The sequence below is a fragment of the Protopterus annectens genome, chromosome 3.part0 (assembly GCF_019279795.1).
Source record: "Protopterus annectens isolate FY-2018-M chromosome 3.part0, PAN1.0, whole genome shotgun sequence".
In the NCBI taxonomy this organism is placed as follows: domain Eukaryota; kingdom Metazoa; phylum Chordata; order Ceratodontiformes; family Protopteridae; genus Protopterus; species Protopterus annectens.
This window is the reverse complement of record NC_056731.1, coordinates 280,963,580-280,979,454: the sequence shown is the minus strand read 5'-3', so window position 1 is coordinate 280,979,454 and position 15,875 is coordinate 280,963,580. Positions and strand designations below refer to the sequence as shown.

The following is a 15,875-nucleotide window of genomic DNA, read 5'->3' as shown; positions in this document are numbered from 1 at the left end:
ACCTGAAGTGCTCCTAAGGGGGAGCTGCTGACATGAAGACTCTGAGATCACCTCAGAAAAGGAATTACCCCAAGAAATGTGTAGCCAATGTCTGCTTTCCGTATCATCTGCCTTCTCTAAGTATTCGGGTATCAGCCAAAGAGTGCATGTGGGGACCCTAGTGCCATCACTGTACTAGGGGTCTTGGAAAGTCACAATTTTTGTGAGGTGCTAAGCAGACTTCTAGCTTTACATACCCAAGTCTTTCAAGGTGAGAGCAAAACACTGACATTTACATCAGTATTTGACACTGCATTCTTTTCCACCAGACAAAAGAAGTGTTAGAATAAGTTTTGGTTTATAATCCGGTGAACATACAAACACTTTAAAATGCAGTAACTTTTGCAGTATGAATGTTAAGATTGAGATCTGAAAGTATGAGCAGTAGATAAAGGACTGAGAAGCACAGGGTCTGGGCACAGTCACTTAGTCCAAATATGGAAATAGAACAGAGAAAAAAAATAGCAAAGCAGGGCATTAAAGAATTGAAATCGTAACAGTTAATCGATCACAACATCAGATCAGCTGCTACCTTAATGATTTCTAGACTGCAATTACTCTTATTATCTACAGGGTCTTTGGCTCCTACTCCACAAAGTATTACAGTATATAAGGCAATACTCCCAAAGAGAAAGCCCACCTTCCAGTCCTCTGAAGTTCGGGTCCAGCATTATGCTCTTCTTCATTCTCTGTCTCTGCCTCAGGAGCAGAACCATTTGGAACAGTAGGTGTCTTTCGCTTTTCCTAAATTATAACAAAAATAACTTATTGGTACAAAGTTATATTTATTTATTTTTTTTATAAAATTTGTAAAAAAAAAAAAATAAAATCAGTCATCTAACAATACATGTCATGTGCTGCTTTCTCTCTCTCAGTTTTTATGAAATCTTATCTGTGAAGTACAACTTACAAAACATACAGAAAACTAGGTTGTAGAATGAAAAAAGTAAAGTGGCAGAGTCCACTGGAGCAAAGAGAGAATTATCAAAAAAAAATAATACATTAAGATATTTCCCTTATAAGGCAGCAGCAATTAACAAAATCAGATCTTGGTCAACTAAAGAACCACAAACACTTCTAATAGTGCAATGTGCTGAGGAAGAGATACAGAAACCAGTGCAAAAAAAAGACAAACGGAACATAAAAACAGTACTGGCCAAAAGCAAGGTTTGGGTAGAAATTAAACCATAAAGCTTTTATAAAAGGTGCCATAAAAGAACTGAGAGCAAGTTTTTTGCAGCAGACAATGACAGGGTTAATAAACCAGACTCTACAAGGATTAATTAACCATTTCCTACACATTTCTTTGACCAATCAATCAGAAATGAAATACCCATCCTGCTGCAGGTTCTCAATATTAAAAAGGAAACCACGACTCATTCATATATTCTTCAGTCAACTTTAGGAAAAGAAGTAGCAGAAGGAATCCCAAAGCCACATACAACAGAAATGAAAGTCTGAGTGTGTGGAACACAGGGATGACTCTTAAAAGTCTGTTGTTGTTACAGTAACACGTAATGTCTTTCGTCATAATTTGTTTAAGGAACACTTGTCAACAAGCTTATTCCTAGTACACTGGACACTGTCTAGAACTACATCTCTCATATCCAGCAAAAGCAAAGTCAGAAATTACATGGTTCTTTCACAGGAAAGACTATCCAAGAAAATGAGTGTGAAACTGAAATGCAGTGTCTAGGACAAGTGCATATAGAAAGCAGGCTAACTTCAGACTTTTAGCACAAAGGTACACACCAAACAGCTACGAAAGAATAAAGGTGGCCATTGTGACATGATCCCTTATATGCAATCAACAAAGTATTACTGTACTTACGTAGGACAGTAAATGCAAAGAGAAAAGCATGCAGAAAGCATAATCTGTCATACTCTCTCATATGAAAGTTATGAATTGGCACAAGTCTTTGTGTACATCTGATAGAGAGAAATTAACAGTCCATGTGTGTGCGCGTAGAAGACTTAATCCATCTTTGCACTATTAATCTGTACTGTGTAACATTCAGCAATGTTGCTTTATTTATTTATATTTATTTATTTATATTTGTTGACCGGGAGTGTCCGACTGGAAGTAGGTCCATTTTCAGCGGAGGCCCGGGGAGAAAAGCTCCACAGTTAAAACAAACAGACAGTAGTTACAATGGATTACATAGCGATTAACAATTTACATAGCAATTACTTACAACATATTTACAGATGAAGAACATAGTACATCAGTAGACAACTAGAATCTTTATCTGTGAAGTGCATACCAGACATTAACAAATGTTACAAGAAGAAGTTGTTCATGCTGTATAATAAGTACTGTCTTATGAGCATCTGAGCTTGCTATAATCAAGGTAGTTAGTGGAGTGGAAAGAAAGGTAGTGTTTGGATGGGGTGGGTGATATTAGAGTGGGAGTTGCAAGGGCATAGCCAGTATGTTTTTTAGTTTGGTCAATGTAATAAATGTCTGCAGTGATTCAACATTAACCCTAAAACAAATTACAGAAGAAAAGTGAGGTTACTATGCGATGACTTTTTTTTTTGCAAATAATTAGCTAAATCTTCCAAACCAGACGATAGAAAAGCACAAGGCATCATTATGATTGAAGTTCAGAAGACACAAGGGTACTCTTCCCCAAATATATGATTTATATGTGACGCAGAGTCTACACATTTTGGAACTTTGGACAAGAATGGAAACATCTGCTTTCCTTTTAAAACATACTATGAAAGAGGTGACCAATATCTTTATAGGACTCAACCTGTACAACGCAGCACCACAAAACTGTTAATCTACACTTTTTTTTTATTTTTTAAGTTCAATGTCGGCTTTGAAGCGTGGGGCGGAGAATGGCCTAAGTGCACATATTCTTTTAAAATATGCCTAATGCCAATTGTAGATGTTCTGCTATCAAACATTCCCCAAAGCTGTCCGATGTATCTTCGCAAGTGGGGAAATACTTAGTATAAGTAGTCTGGAAAGTGTATGAAGAGGAGATCAGAGTGTCACAGTACAGTGTCATCCTGATAGTAGTGCAGGGCATTTTTGTGTTATGGCCTTCCCAGTGTCCCACTCAACTCCCAGTGCGATTTGCATATACACACATGCCTCTGGACAACAGTCTTTGGTCTTACTCTTCACTGACTACTACTAGTCCTTGATGGTCAACACCCTCTTTTCAGGACAGGTGATCTAGCAAAAATGCTCTGTATCTATCAAGACAATTAATTATAAGTAGAATCCTATAAAACAGACTGGTGTAGAAAAGAGGTTTAGTTGTTTATCATGCACATTGTCAATCATGCAATGCATTATACACTGGACTAACATGTTGGAAACTGAAAGAATATCTGAGCATGTAAGAACGATCAAGAGTAGTGATATGAAAAAAAATGCTTTGGGAAGACATAGCAAGCAGGGAAAATACTTTAAAATAATTTTATTTTTCATTTTAGGAAAAATGAGAGGAGATTTGAGAGGACGGAATTTAAAAGCAGCTTTATACAGGCAGGAGTTTAAGTGGTAGTTTAGATTTTATGCTCTTCAGTTTCCATTGTTCAATGACAGTATTAATTTATCACATTTTTGAAATTAATGTCAATGCAGTATCAAAAAGAAAGCATGATAACCGAAAAGAGTTACAGGGTCAAATTACAGATTCCGTTTACTATTTAAGGGAATGTGTTTTATTTTAAATGTCTGATGAAGTTTTGCTGATACCCTGTAAGACTGAAAATGCTTACTACTTATTTAAACGACTGTTTTTCTGGAAAAAACATGTTTAGTTTTATTTTCACCTTAGTATTGCTTGGACATGCAAAGTGCAAGTTGTTTTGCTAGTTTCAATGAATTAAAAGTACACAAGTTTAGAATTTTACTCATCAGGACTATTTGGCAAGTTTATGAGTAGGGCAATGGCAGCACCTGCATTCCTCCGCTAAATAATGTTAAAATAAGTATTGGAGGCAAAAAATAAAAGTGAGAGGGTTCCTCTGTGATATGTTGCGTTTCAACAGAGGAATCAGGCAGGGGTGTCCTCTTTTCCCTTTCCTATTTGCTTTATATTTAGAGCCACTGGCAAAGAAAATAAAGGACTTCGAAATGCAAGGATATACAGTAAAATCTTGGTTAACTGACACCCATAGGGATTGGTAGATTCCAGATAAAAAGAAGTTATGTACCTACTACCATAACGTTCCATGTTAGTTGTCTTCATCTCGCCTTCTTTCTTGCTGGTTGAGATCGGAGCCGATCCTCGGCTCCGACTCGGCCATCTTCTATAGCTCGAGAGCTGTTTACTGGCTCGAGTCTACCCCTTATCCCATGATGCCTAGCGCTAGCTACCCAGATCTCGTTTGTAATAGCTAACCCCAGACATATCCAGAGAATCAACCTGTCCAAACAAACAGGTTGAGCATACTTGTCATGCTCTCTAAGTCAGTAGAGGAAACAAACCAGAGAACACTCAGCCAGTGAAACCAAAACTCCTCTCGATCCAATAGGACAGGGGGACGGAGGGTGGGACGCAAGAAAGAAAGCGAGATGAAGACAACTAACATGGAACATTATGGTAGGTACATAACTTCTTTATGTGAAGTTGTCTATCTCGCCTTCGTTCTTGCTGGTTGGGACAGCATCCCTAGCACCTACAATTCTGGGCGCCTCATTGGAACAGACTCTTCAGAACAGTGGAACCAAAGTCAGCTCTGCTCCTGGAGACCATATCTAGCTTGTAATGAGAAATAAAGGTATGAGGATTTGCCCACGTAGCAGCTGCATAGATAGAATCCATGGGCAACCTAGATTGGAAGGCTACAGAGGTGGGCAAAGCCCTAGTAGAATGACCTTTCGGTTTGATAGGCAACTCTTTGTTTCTCAGTTGATAAATGAAAGTAATAATGTGAGACAACCACCTGGATAAGGTCACTTTGGAAACTGGGAGACCTTGTTTGCCTAGAGCGTAGGAAAGGAATAGTTGGTCCGACTTCCTTATATCCTTAGTCCTATGCAAGTAAAAACGCAATTGTCTATAAACATCCAATTGGTGTAATTTGTATTCTGCCTTGTTGGTGTGGTTAGGGAAAAACACAGGAAGGTCTATAGATTGGTTTAAATTATTTCCTGAGCAAACCTTCGGAAGGAACGAGGGATTAGTCCTCACAGCAACCCTGTCCTTATGAAAAACCAAGTATGGAGGAAGAACACATAGTGCCTGAAGTTCAGAGAAGCGTCTGGCTGAAGTAATAGCTACCAGAAAGAGTGTTTTCCAAGACAGAAATTTAATGGAGCAGGAAGCTGCAGGTTCAAAGGAGGGCATAATTAAAGAGGTTAGTACCAAATTAAGGTCCCAAGGAGGAGGGGGATCTCTCACTGGAGGTCTAAGGAGAGTAGTCCCTCTTAAAAAGGCTTTACAGAGCTTATGAGACAATGTTTAAATTAGACAACCCAACATGAAAGTTAGAAATGGCCGCCAGTTGAGCCCTGACTATAGCAGAAGCGGACCCAGAATAAAAAAGTTGTGCTAGGAACACCAAAATTTTGTGGACTGGGGCTGAAAAAGGATTTACATTCCTAGCCTCTGCCCAACAAGAAAAACGTTTCCATTTGCTAGCATAACTTTTTCTAGTTGTGGACTTGTGAGAGGAGACAATAATCTCATGCACGGCTGGGGAAATGCTGGGAAGCCTGGCTAAGGTTGGAAGTGGAGCAACCAAGCTGTGAGCTGGAGTGTTTGGAGCGATTGATGCAGCCCACCTGACTGATGAATCAGTAGGTCTGGAATCGGATCCACAGTCCAGGGCTGATCGAGAAGGTAATGGTGCAGGAACAGAAACCATATCTGTCGAGGCCAGTAGGGCGCAATGAGGATCATTTTGCAACCCAACGACATTGCTTTCTGTATAAGTTTCTGCAGGGGAAACGGAGGGAAAGCAGAAAGAAGTCCCTGAGGCCAATCGTGGACTAGAGCATCTCTGGGTGTGTGACCTGGAAGTGGAAGGGAGAAGTAGTTGCTGCACTTGCTGTTGAAGGGGGTGGCAAAAAGATCGCAGCAAGGCTGTCCCCATTTGCGGAAGATCAGATCCGCAACTACCTGATTCAGAGACTGCTCGTGAGGCATGAGAATAGCTCTGCTGAGCCTGTCTGCTATGACGTTGGACCTCCCAGGGATGTGTGTTGCAATCAGAAATCGTTGGGAAGAAATCGCCCACTGCCAGAGTCTGAGTGCTTCTCGACATAGGGGGTAGGACTTGGTTCCGCCCTGCTTGTTGATGTACCAGACCACTGACATGTTGTCCGTTTGAAATGCAATGGTCCCAGAAGGGAGAGAGTCTTGAAGAGCTTGCAACACTAGGAGCACCTCTCTCATTTCTAGGACATTTATGTGCAGATGGTACTCGTGAGGCTGCCAAGTGCCTTGGACTGTCCTGCCCTGATAATGCCCTCCCACCCTATCAGGGAGGCGTCTGTGGTCACTGTGGCAACCAGAGGGGGATGAATGAAGGATCTGCCCTGAGTCACTAGTGGGGAGACCATCCACCAGGAAAGGTGCCTTTGCATGCTTCTGTAATCATGATCATGTGAGACATGGGCAGCTGTTGGAAAGACCACTGTGTGAACAGAAGCCACTGAAGGATCCTCATGTGAAAGCGGGCCAGTGGGATTAGAAGAATTGCTGCTGCCATGGAACCCAGAGTTTGAAGGACGAACCTGACTTGGATCCTTTTGCTCTGCATTAGAATTTGTACTTGCTGGCAAATTGTAGACACCCTTTCTGGCGGTAGCCTTGCGGACATGTTCCTTATGTCTAAATCTGCTCCTATATAGGTGATAGATTGACAGGGTAACAAGGCAGATTTTTCAAAGTTTATTGTAATGCCTAGCTGGGAGCAGATTGTGATTGTGTAGTCCCTGGCATGCAAAAGTTAATGCCTGGTAGTAGCAGTGAGGAGCCAGTCATCTAGATATGGATACACCTGGAATCCTCGACGTCTTAGGTGAGCCGTGACCACTGCCATACATGTGGTGAACACCCTGGGGGCTGTGGTGAGACCAAAAGGCAGAGCTCTGAACTGGTAATGACTGGCTCCCAGCCAGAAGTGAAGGAATCTCCTGGGGTGCCTGTCCATTTTGATGTGGTAGTATGCATCCTGAAGATCTATGGAGCACATCCAATTGTCCTGACCCAGAAAGGGTAGAATGGACTGTAGTGTGACCATCCAAAACTTTGTTCTTTGAACAGACTTGTTTAGTCTGCTGAGATCTAGAATCGGTCTCCAGTCCCCTGTCTTTTTTGGCACCAAAAAGAACCTTGAGTAATTTCCGGATCCGTGTTTGTCTGCCGGGACTTCCTGGATCACTCTTTTTTTCTAGCAGTTTTGAAACTTATATGACTGCTTAGTCCCTCAGATTGGTTGGAACATCTGGAAGGGATTTGCTTGATGGTAAGGGGGGGGGGGGTTGAGAGAAGGGAATTTTGTAACCTCCAGATATAATTGACTCTACCCATTTGTCTTGCGTTAAATTTTGCCAGGCTTTTGGGTACAGTGAAAGTCTTCCTCCGACTGCCTCCAGAGGCGGTCAGCCGGGCAACCCTTCAGGGATACTGAAAGGGCTTCTCAGAGAAGGATTCTCTGTTGCCCTGGTTCTGCGGACCCCCTCTGCCACGAGGGCGGCGTCTGTTGTTGTTGTTTCCCCCTCTGCTCCTGGAGGAAAAATCACTAAGTGTGTCAGGCGAGGCTCCCTGAGATTTCTGGAACCACATTTTGCCACTCTTCTGACCCTTGGGGTATGGTCTAGAAGGAGTGGAAAAACAGACTCCCACGGCAGAGAGAGTCTTGCCTTCTTGCTCACACCTAGTCAAAGTGTCTTTTACCTGTGGTCCAAAAAGAAAGGAACCATCAAAGGAGTGTTGGTGAATGACGCTTGAAAGGGTTCCGCAAAATTACACAACCGCATCCATGCATGCCTCCTAAGGGTCACACCCGTACCTGCGGCTCTACTCGCACCATCGGCTGCATAAGAAATGAAATACAGACTCCTTGTGCAGGATGAAATAAATTACGGTGCAGCTCGAACAGGAAAACTTTATTACATGAAATAATAATCTATTTGGTTAAGCGCTTTCATCTGTTCTCATACAGACTTCCTCAGAACCTAATAATACAACTTAGCCTTAGTTTATATATCCAATTTGGCGCCAAAAATATTCAAAGCTAATTAAAAACCTTAAAGAGACATTCCTTCCATTCATGTATTACACGCAAAAAAACTTCTAATACATTAATATAAATACTTCTGAATATATATCTAAATATATTATATATACAATTATGTATCAATTTATAAATACATTTTTAAAAATTTAAATAAAATACAGTATATTAAAATGCAATAAACTACAGTACAATGAATATTCATAAAAAAATGTTTGCACAGTATTAATATAAGAATATGTGCAAGGATATAAATATAAAAATATATATATACTTATATATATAATATTGACATAGTCCTGTAATAGTGTGCATACTTATGTTCAACTTTCATTATATTCAATGTTAAATTAAATGTTATATAAATTAATGTTTATTCAAATGTTATATATATTATATATATATATATATATATATATATATATATATATATATATTTATATTTATATCCTTGCACATATTCTTATATTAATACTGTGCAAACAATTTTTTATGAATATTCATTGTACTGTAGTTTATTGCATTTTAATATACTGTATTTTATTTAAATTTTTAAAAATGTATTTATAAATTGATACATAATTATATATATAATATATTTAGATATATATTCAGAAGTATTTATATTAATGTATTAGAAGTTTTTTGCGTGTAATACATGAATGGAAGGAATGTCTCTTTAAGGTTTTTAATTAGCTTTGAATATTTTTGGCGCCAAATTGGATATATTAACTAAGGCTAAGTTGTATTATTAGGTTCTGAGGAAGAATGTATGAGAACAGATGAAAGCGCTTAACCAAATGGATTATTATTTCATGTAATAAAGTTTTCCTGTTCGAGCTGCACCGTAATTTATTTCATCTTGCACAAGGAGTCTGTATTTCTTTTTGGTGGATTCAACGGTCGTTTTGTTCGTTTGTGCATAGGAAATGAGTCTCATGGAGGAGTTGACTACAGAATTAAGGGTTGCCAGCTGGGAAGCCACTTTAGCTTGAGCCCCCTCAGCTGATGGATCTTGAAGGGCATCTCCGAGCTCTTTAAGGAGATCCCTCTGAAGCCAGGTAAAATGGCATAAGTAGTTCAGTGACCTCATAGAAAAGGTCACTGAAGCAAACATTTGCTTCCTGTATCTGTCCATGGTCCTAGACTCCTTGTTAGGAGAATGGACAGACGAAGAGGTTTCCGCTAACTCTTTTTTGGTGGCTGCTGCTACCACCATGGCATAAACAGGAACACCTTTGGTAAGGAACTGCTTATCATGGGGTGCTGTGATGAACTTGCCAGGTCTTCTCGAAGTTGGTTCCACTGTATCCGGGGCTGACCAAGCCTTTCGAGCCACCACTGACATAAGTGGATCAAAAGGCGGAGAAACTCAGCAGGTGGAAGGTCGGGAACCGAACGCATCGAGGAATACAGACTCATCCTCAGTAGGGGCTAGGGGATTCCAGTTCCCCCTCTGCTTAAGCATTTCTAGGATGTCTGAAAAGTAAACATCTTCAGAGGTGGATCTCAGGGACCCTTCCGAATCATCTAAGTCTGTATCAGAAGTGACAGACTCAGGGGAGTCAATGTGCTTCCTCTTGCACTTCTTCTTACGAGGGGGCTTCTCTGAATGATCAGGGGAGGCCTCGGAAGAAGAGGAAATATCCAATGGGATGCCCTGGAGTGCCGGTTCCCCATGTTTGGGGTCTGGGGGAGGAGCAGAGGTTGGCACAGGCACTACAGGGGACAGAGCCGATGGGGCCGACAGTGGAGCTGACTCAGTGGCCAGCATACTCCTCATGACATCGAAGGCATCCCTGCCATGATGCAGAGAAGGCTCCGGTTCCAAGGAAATCAGAATCCTTCTCCGCACACCGAGGGAGATGGCTCCGAGGCCGATGTAGGAGCCGAGCTCACCTGCGCCGAAGCCCCGAGAGGGAGAACAGGGATGGACAAGGGTCTGATGCCACTCACCCCCTCAGAGCCGATGAGGGAGCCCCGGCACCATCGAGGAAATCGGAGCCAACATCGGAACCGAAGGAGATAGAGTTATCGGAGCTGACAGTTCCACTACTCGAACCCCAACGAACTCCGGCTCCGAGCTCAATGGAGTCGGAGGAGGAACATCGATAGAAGTGGACGGAGCTGACACCTGTTGAGAAGGGCTGGACAACATCTTGGCAAGTGCATGCGACTTTAGCAACCTACTGACCACTCTCTTCACATCGTGATCTGAGCGCCTAGAGGATCGAGAGGAGTGAGATCATCTGTGACTGCGCTCGCTCTGAAGCAGGGGAGACCAAGGAGCTGAATGTATCGATTCCAGAGAAGGGGACCTCCGCCTCTTGTGGCTCCGTGAAGGCTCCGAAGTTTCTGATGGAGCTGATGGGGAGACGGTCTTACCGGTTCCAGCCGGAATTGAAGTAGCAGGTAGAGTCTGAACCAAAGACGGCTCCGAACTAGGAGCCGACGATTTGGTAGATTTAGGGGATTTCACAGGCTGAGTCTTGGCCGGTGAATCCTGGGGCTTTAAAAGACCCCTAAGAATAAGCTTATTCTTATGCTCCTGCAGAACTCTTGGACTAAATGCATGGTATATAGAACAAGAGTCCTGCAGGTGCACAGCGCCTAAACAACAGAGGCAAGAAGTGTGCCCATCTGTCAGAGACATTTTCTGACAGCATGAGTCACACTTCTTAACCCAGACACCTTGGATTCTTTTGACATCCTGTAACAAAAAATACAACAATAGCTAACAAATCAAAATACAGTCTATAGAAAAACACAGTATACTACAGACTAAAGCTAAAGTTTTTTTTTTTTTTTGATAGGAAAGCCTCTAACTCAAATGGCTAGCCTATAAAGAAGGTAGAAGGAAAGCCTCTAACTTAAACGGCTAACCTGACAAGAAAAGGATAAGGAAGGAGAGGGGGAGAACTCTCTAAATTAAACGAGTTCTAAAGGGGAGGTAAGGAAGCTACAAATACACACTAGCTAACACAACAAATATAAGACTAAAAGTTAACAATAACCCCTAGGAAAAAGACTATTTCTAGTAAAAAAGTTCTATAAAGAAACTTTATACGAGCCTGAGCCAGAAAAATGACACCTCGCAGCTGAAGCGGCAAATGAGATCTGGGTAGCTAGGGCTAGGCATCATGGGATAAGGGGTAGCCTCGAGCCAGTAAACAGCTCTCGATCTATAGAAGATGGCTGAGTCGGTGCCGAGGATCGGCTCCGATCCCAACCAGCAAGAACGAAGGAGAGATAGACAACTTAACATCTGTAGTTTCTGGTTGCTTGAGGCTACCATTTAAAATAGGCCTGACTAATACTGTACCCTATACTATTTGTTTGGTTTGGCTTGTTCTTAGGTTGGGGAGAGAGGGAATTTATTCCTATCTTCCTTTCCTTTTTAAAACTCAGACTCTAAAAACTTAAGGTATGTGTCTGCGGGGGGTGGGGGCAGAAAGTGCAACGAATGAAAATTGTACTGTATTTCTTCGATTTTTTTTCTGGTTTCTTGAGAGCTCTGCTTGCTTGCTTGAGTTCCAGTTAACTGAGAGTTTACTGTAACTGGCATGATATCAAGAAAAGTTCATAGGTCCATAAGTGTCTACCAGGCTAACAACCACTAGGACCTTTGTAAGCCTAGCCATGCATCCCAAATCTCTGACAAGTTCTGGTACCCTTGATGAGTGTAAGTAGGGGCTTAAGAGATGAAACATTTACAAGTGGGGACCTGGGAAATGAACCATTTACAGGCTGCCTGTGTCCATTAGAGACATAGTTACCAAACCAAGGATAAATGTCCTGTTTCCCAACCAAATGTCCAAGTTACACTTGAACTGAGTTAAGAAGGAACTCTGCTTTACATGGATGGGAAGCTTGTTCCAGAGAAAGGGTGGTCTCTGGGATACATTCCTGTCTCTCTAGCAGGTCCTACTTATATCACAGGCAAGATTTAAGTCTTTAGAACAGATAATTAATTCTGGTGCTGTTTTTGCGGATATGCAGGAGGTCCATCAGGGTGGGGTATGACAATGCCTTGTATGCCAAGCATAGATCTCCCCTCAACAGCCTGTAGGATGCAGAATGCAGTGACAGGGCTTTGAAATGGTCTGCAAAGGACATGTTCCTTATGCCTTGTATTCTTTTAGTGAGAACCTCTACAGACGTTCCAATTTTTGGGTATGCCTGGTTAGGTATACTGCCGAAAATACTGGAACAATGACCTTCATGGACATAGAAGCCATACCTTTGTTTATAAGCTGTACAACATAGAATGATTTCCTAACAACTGTAGAGATGTAATGGTCAAAGGCTAGATTACTGTCTACCCAATGTCCCTGACTACTGGGTCGACTCTTAGAGGTTAACAGGGGTGGATGACTTGCTAGAGGATGCTAATATGCATTTCATGGTATTTAGTTTTAGTCCATGGCTCTGACACCTACTATTGGTCTGTGTCAACACTTCCAGGAGAACGTTAGTGTCAGTGCAAAGATTGTATGACTGCTCCTAATTTGCAATAGTCACAAAATTGGTCGGCCAAAGGCCCTTGACAGTGGCCTTGACTTCAGAGAAGTAAATGCCAAAAAGGAGCGGTCCCTAGAATCGATCCTTGAGGGACGTGGCTTGTAAATGGCTTCTTTGTACAGGTGGCTTTCCCAGTTCTAACCTCCTTGGTCTTGTCTGTGAGTCAGCTGACAATCCACCAGGTGACATAAGGGTTTATAGTCTGAAAGAAGTCCATCAGGCTGAATAGGCAAGACCTACCTTGACGAAACCAAACTGGGTTGGGTCCTGTGTCTGGAGGTTTCCTTTGACATTATTGATTATTTCCATGATAGCTCTTTCCATGGCTTTGCATAGGAGACTATTGAGACTTATGAGTCTGTAGTTTACAGGATCTGTAGATGGCCCACCTTTGTGAAGACGAATGACAGTTGCTTTTCTCCATTCATGTGGCTTGCAGCTTGTTTGGAGGCTACAGTTAAATAGCAATTCCAGTGGAGCTACTAGGTCATGTTTCATGCTATTTAGAAGCCATCCTGGGATGTTGTCTGGGCCCATCGATGCAGTGTCCTTGGCCTTCAGGACAGCACTGAGTACCTGTTCCCTAATTATAGAAGGGGGAGTTATAGTTGATGGTAATTCCTGACAAGAGGTTAAGTGGGAGACAGGGGTAAAGTTAGAGCTAAATTTGTCCTCTGAATTGTTTGTTTAGTTTGAAAAGAGTGCTTTTATCTTGCTAGGTGCAATGCCTCCTAACTTTTGCCATAATTTTGTTCTGTTACACAGCCTATTGATGTTAATCAGAGGAGGTTAGAAAAGATTGGGAAGAGAAAGGCTGAAAAGGTAATTTATAACAGAACAATGGGAGGACATTGTATGGCTCCCAAGTATGCAGCAAAGTCCAGAAGGTTTAGGATCTGCTTGGAAGTGTTTGTACAGGTATTTTATACCTAAAGCAGACCTCAAAGAATTTTTCCTCAGGCAGCAAATGTTGGAGGTGTGATAAGAATGAACGGAGTAACTTGGAACATGTTTTTGGGAGTGTAATGAGCTGCAGATTTCTAAAATTCCCTATACTACAGAGTACTCTGTCAGAAACATTGAGGGAACAAGTGGGTGCAACTAAGGAAGGGATTCTTTTGAGCTGGACACATGATCAGAATTCCTAGACATAGTAAGGCATTATTAAGTTTAACTCTATTGAATGCCAAAAAGCAGATAATAGAAAATGGAAATCAAAAATCTAAAACAGCTGCATTTGAAGTACTGCATATGGTGAACCAGATAAAAGAACTGGAAGTGGGATCTTTAGAAGAAAAGGGAAGGAGCACATAATGTAGAAATAAATGGGAGTTCGTGGGAGCAATACTTATACAATAATGTTCAGGAGGTAGCGTGAGGTTTAAGGGAAGGCAGGACTGAAGCAATTTATATAATGTTGGACTAAATTAGAGTTGTTTTTAAAGAAATAAAACAATGTATAATGCATGTACCTTAAAAAAACAGTTAATATGGTTTGTTTTCTTTGCTATTAATGTACGTTTGCCTGCGTCTTAAGTGATAATTTAATAAAGGTGTTTTAAAAAATATGAGAAATTTAAAGAGGCAGTTGCAGTTACTGAATCTACTTAAAACAATAAGTACTGATTAAGTCAATGGTAGAGAGCAAATGTTAGACGTGTGATGAAGAAGAAAAAAAAGGTAACTGGGAACATATGTTTTAGAAGTGTAATGAGCTGGCAGATTTAAAAACTCCCCCTAGAGAGTACTCTGTCAGAAATATTGGGTGAGCAAATGGCTGAAAGTAAAAAAAATGATTCTTCTGACCTGGTACATAGGATGTGAACTGCCTGGTCATATTAAAGGCCTTATTAAGTTTAATTCTATTGACTGCCAAAAATAAAATGGAAATCAAAGTCTAAACCAAATGTATTTGAAGTACTGAAAGTTGTGAAAGAGATAAGAACTGGAAGAGGGATCTTTAGAAAAAAACAAAGGAGCAAATTACATAACAATAAATAGAAACTGTGGGGACAATTTGTGTATAATAATGTTCAGGAGGAGGAGGAGTGAGGTTGAGGGAAGGCAGGAACTAAGCAATTTATGTAATGAATGGATGATAATTACATAGAAAAAAAAGATATGTAGAATGTAAATGGAAAAATGTTAATATGGTTTGATTTATTTTCTCTTAATGTACGTTTGCCTATGTGTTATGTGATAATTTAATAAAAGTGTTTAAAAAATGATTTGCCAAAATCCCTAATAAGCATCAAGCACAGAAAAATATGTTTTCTGATATGACTGACACCACTTACTCAACTATTTGAAATAGACAATTCTCTTTTTAGTACCTTTAAGAACTTACAGATAAATACAAATATACATTTTATTTGGTTTCACAACAATAACCACGTTATTAATCCATGGGGTAGGCTTATTGTTTTCTTAATCACATCTATAAACTCAATCCAGTTTGGTTCAGTTTCTTCCCCATTCTCCTCCTTAAAAGCTACTAAAACTTTTTTGGAGCATGCACTACTGGTAACAGTGAAGGATCTCTCATACTATAATGAACTCCTGGAAAACAGCCAAAAAGTACAGTTGTGTACACTTACCATAAATGTAGACGTTCAAGTGTATTCACTGTTGCAGTCATCACACCTGGGTTATCTGTCTGCAGGTAGCCTTCACTCAGCCTGAATACCAGAGTCTTGGGATTTCTGTGTCGGATGCTGTCACCTCTTCCATGTCGTCAGGTCATCAGGGGTATAAAACATGCAGCAGACACCATTACATCAGTTTTTCTTGTCCCAGATATCAGGAGCCCCCAAAATAGGAAGCTATTACATGGTGTGGAACACCGCCAGTAAAAAGATGGCCATAAAGAGGATAGGTAGAAAGGATACAGAAATCCAGGGGGCTGGAGGGAAGGAAACCAGGACTGCAACAGTGAATACACTCGAACATCTACATTTATGGTAAGCATACACAACTGTACTATGTTGTTCGTGTTTCACTGTAGCAATCATCACGCTTGGGTTGATTCCCAAAGCTAAGGAAGGGTGGAGGCAGTCAAGAAGTGTTAGGGCTGGCTAGCAGGCCTTGTAAGTCTGCTGTAGCAA

General features: G+C 41.0%; 1 protein-coding gene across 1 annotated transcript in view; it reads right to left on the bottom strand.

Annotated features, from left to right (window-relative positions):
* SLC4A7 (solute carrier family 4 member 7) overlaps window positions 1-15,875 on the bottom strand; it is a 1,497,737-nt gene that overhangs the window by 360,711 nt on the left and 1,121,151 nt on the right. Inside the window, exon 12 of the mRNA XM_044064760.1 lies at window positions 680-783. Within this exon, the coding sequence (XP_043920695.1) occupies window positions 680-783 (104 nt within the window). The remainder of the gene's footprint in view (window positions 1-679; window positions 784-15,875) is intronic.